The sequence below is a fragment of the Fulmarus glacialis genome, unplaced genomic scaffold (assembly GCF_000690835.1).
Source record: "Fulmarus glacialis isolate BGI_N327 unplaced genomic scaffold, ASM69083v1 scaffold12088, whole genome shotgun sequence".
NCBI lineage: Eukaryota > Metazoa > Chordata > Aves > Procellariiformes > Procellariidae > Fulmarus > Fulmarus glacialis.
In genome coordinates, this window is record NW_009230215.1 from 1 (window position 1) to 3,839 (window position 3,839).

At 52.9% G+C, this 3,839-nt stretch overlaps 1 protein-coding gene across 1 annotated transcript in view; it reads left to right on the top strand.

Moving 5' to 3' along the window:
- The first annotated feature begins 17 nt into the window (after positions 1-17).
- ST14 (suppression of tumorigenicity 14 (colon carcinoma)) overlaps positions 18-3,839 on the top strand; it is an 18,208-nt gene continuing 14,386 nt past the window's right edge. Inside the window, exon 1 of the mRNA XM_009584145.1 lies at positions 18-41. Within this exon, the coding sequence (XP_009582440.1) occupies positions 18-41 (24 nt within the window). The remainder of the gene's footprint in view (positions 42-3,839) is intronic.

Genomic DNA, 3,839 nt, shown 5'->3' on the forward strand with positions numbered 1-3,839 from the left:
CGGCCGCCGGTGCCGGCATGAGGTACAGCGCCCGACCGCAGGTGAGAGCAGCACCCGGTGCTGGGATGGGTGGCGGGGCTCTCCCAAAAGCCGTCAGCCTTTCGCCGAGCTGCCTCGTCCTCCGCTGGCTCCGGTTCCTTTCAGCCTCACAGGTCGGGACCGACCGGGGCGGCTCCGGATCCCTCGGGAATTGGGGGAGTTCCCGCTCCCCCTCCGCCGTCGGGTAAGGTCGGGAGAACCCGTTTGGGGGACGCCGCCGAGCCCAGCGGAGCAGGAAAAGAAAAACCAGCTTTGGGAGGGTGGAAATCCCCGCGATGCAGCAGTCTGCGCCGGTGTTGGACCGCCTGGATGTCAGCGCTAACGTCGCTCTGACGGTTTTGATTTCGGCTTAAGCTAGGCGCTGGGGATGTAAGTAAAGATAAACTACGCGGAGGTGAACTCTTTGCAGCGCGTGGGTCCGGGTTGTTTAGCAACAGATCTAACTAAACCTGTTCGAGCCGTCAGAAGGTCTGACTTTAACCGAGGGCTTTGGGGCTTCGTTAATTAACCGACGCGTTATCAGTGTGCTTTGAAACTTGAGTGAGCGTAAGCCGCGGTCTTGGCTTTTCCTGGCTGAGGGTCGGGCAGGGACTGTTGTTTTTGGGTTGCACCTCCAGAGCTTGTTCTGTGCCGCAGAGCTGTTTCAAAACTGGGCTTTTAGGTTAAAGCGCGACAGCAGTGCTTTCCAGCAGCTCACCTGCGGGCTGTCTGGTGTTGGTCTTTGAGCCTGGCTTTAGCGGTTGTTATCTGGCAGCGGCAAAGGAGCTAGCAGTTTTAGTACCCATCAGAAAGCTGGCCCACGGCAAGGAGAAGTGTCCCTTGCCTCCAGCCCCGCTGTCCTGCGTGTCAGGGCCATGGTGACTGCAAGGAGCGGGAAAGAGATGCTCTCGCTCATATCATTCAGCTCGAGCTCCTTGTTCCCTGGCCAGGTTGGGGTGACACCGTGGCACAAAGCGTGATCTTCCCTTGGCAGAAGGTAGGTTTGCATGCTGGTGTGTCTTCACAGCAGGGCTGAGCACTCGAGCGAGACCCTTCCTGCCGGGGCAGCGGCGTGCCAGATCCTTTCCCCTGGTTCTGGATCAGTTTTCCCCCTTGATAAGTTCAAGAGGAGCTGATCTGATCCGGGAGGACTTCCCCGAAGACGGTACCTGCCCTCCCAGCAGTAAACAACCCGAGGAGTTTGTCCCTCATGGACCGACTGTCGTTGGACTTGGCTCCCTGTAAATACGGCAGCAGAGCAAATGTGAGTCGTTTTGCAATGACTGCGTCTCCTCCTGCGACGGAGAAGGAGCTGCAGCAGTTCTTGGGCATGGTGAGGAGAAGCTGCTCCTCTTCCTTGGAAAGAGCTTTTCTCTCGGGTGGGTGAGCTGCTGCTCAGGCCAGTTTTGCTGCTGTTGGTGCCAAAGGCAAACAGGGATAAGGAAAAAGACGAGAAAAAGGCTGAGGCCGATCGACAGCGTGCCAGACCTTTGCTCAGCAAACAAAAGATCACTTTGTAAAACCATTGAGGGAGCAGCAAGAGCGTTTTTGAGGGCCTGGCTGCGGGGAAGGTATCGGACCAAAGGTTCTCACCTTGCCCAGGGTAGAATATGCCGTTCCATCCACAGGCCGCCGGGGCTAGCCTTGCAAATAATGCACTGCAATACCCGAGCGGTAGATTGGGGCGGAGGAGGGAGCAGCTAATAGGGATGGGTTTGCCAGACAAAAGCTTTGCCCGGTCGGAGATCCTGGTGTTTCCCGCGCTGTTGATTCCAAAACATTCAAATGTCGTGGGCCAGATCCACCTCAAAACTATAAGAGTCGGTCAAGAGCGTGGGCGAGATGTAATGATGAGCACGGAGTGTTTCATCGAGGTCTGGAGCGCAGCTGTTTTTGTTAGGCTGCTGGAGGGTGTTTTTGTTGCTCAGACAGTACTTTCTGTACCAGGAAAGATGTAAGAGTGTTTTAAATAAGGTATTTGCATCTGTGGCATGTTTCTTTTCTGGTCTTGGGACATAAGGGTGTTGTAGGGAGGAATTTCATGGCTCATAGCTACATGTATCAGGCCTGTAAGGTAGCTTTATTTCCCACTTCTCCCCAAGAATTGCTAAGTCTTACATGTTAAAGTCTCTGCTACAACAGAAACACAATTAGAAGCGTGGTGGCTTTTTTTGAGCTGCTGTTGCACGACACAGCTGCACTGATAAGCCCGGTGCGGGGAAGCAAGCCAAGCCTGTGCTGTCCTGTGCAAACATTAACTTTAGTTTCTTCTGTAATAAAGCTAAAGGAATTTGGTTTCTCGTATGACTCAGGATGGTCACAAGACGATTGAATGCTGTAGAGGATTTAGCTCGGAATCGGTGTGTGGAATAGGTGTGTGTGACTTGTATCTTTCACTATTTCACTTGCCCTCTGTGCCTGGAAGGTAGACAGTCTGGAGGACTCTGCGGCCTTTATTTCCTGCTCCATATTCCCTCGTTACTTCTGATGTCATCATTTTACAGCGCCATTGCCCTTAATAAGGAACTGAAGACGAAAAAAAATACGCTGGCAAAATTTCCTCAGTGCTTTACTGCCTATGTTGGGGCAACACAGCATGAATACGCCTTACGGAAACTAGGCTCTTATGCATGCTGCTTCCATGTATTTCTTACCAAGAATAAGAAGAGAAGTCAGAAGATTATTCTTATCAGATCTCTTCCTGGAAGAGTATGAGGGTTTGCAGCAAGAGTCGGTGCGGGAGTTGATCTCAAGAGTTGTGTAGCCGTGCTTCAGCTACTTGGGTGAACACCATGTGTCGGCAGCTTTTAGATCCGTTGGTTTTTTTTCTTATGTGGTGCTTATGCCAGCACCACAAAGCTGGTCTTAGCTTTCAGTACGATCTGGGAAACCTCAGGTTTTGAAAATACAACTAACTTGACTCTTTCTGCACCGCCCAAGTCTACCCCGTTGATCTCAAAGGCTGGGGCGTCCCAAGCTCTGAGCCTGGCTTGCTGGCCATGCCCTGAGCTGGTTGATGAGTCGACAGGTTTCGTTCTTCTCATTTCTCGTGTGATATTTGTTTTAGGTTTTATTCAACACCACCTGAGGCAGGTGTGGCTGGAAAAGGGGAGGTGGGAATTGCCTCTCGGATACACAGGCTGGGATCTGCAGGGTGTAATTACCTGGCAAGAGTCTAACCGCGTAGTCCGGTGACTCTGCTTCATCCCAGACCTCCCCAGGCCACCTCAAAGTTTGTATTTTCTGGGTTCCTTTTCTTGACCGTGTACATTAGTGCCAGGCAGTGGGTCTTTTGCAGGGAGACTGCCTTGGTTGCACACCTGCTCTTACCTTCGGTGATCTGTACAGCTTTGGCCTTGAGCAGTCCTGTGGCAGAGCAGCTGAGGCTGGGACCGTGATAAAGGTCAAGGGAAGCAGCTGAACCTCATAGCTGCCTTCTGCTGGACAAAGAAATGAACCAGCGGTGATAAGGGACAGGTGAAACGAATGGCCAGGAGCCCAGTCCCTGTGCGGGTCAGGGTCCAGTGAACCAGACGCAGACACTGGGTGAGAGATGGAGCACCTATTTTGGAGGAGAGGGGAGCAGTGAGGGCTTTTGGTGCCTGGGACACATCACGCTGTCTTGCTGGAACCGCCAAACAAGCCAGAAATCAGCCTCTGTGGGAGATGCTGATCTCTGATGGACCCCGGCTTTGTACGCATCCCAGAAATCTTCTTGCTGGAGAGCCGTACTCTGGCCTTTCTGCGATTCCCCTTTGCGGGAGGATATCTCTGCTTTCCGGTAAGTGTCTCCAGTCCAGAGTTGACTGCGGCAGTTCCCA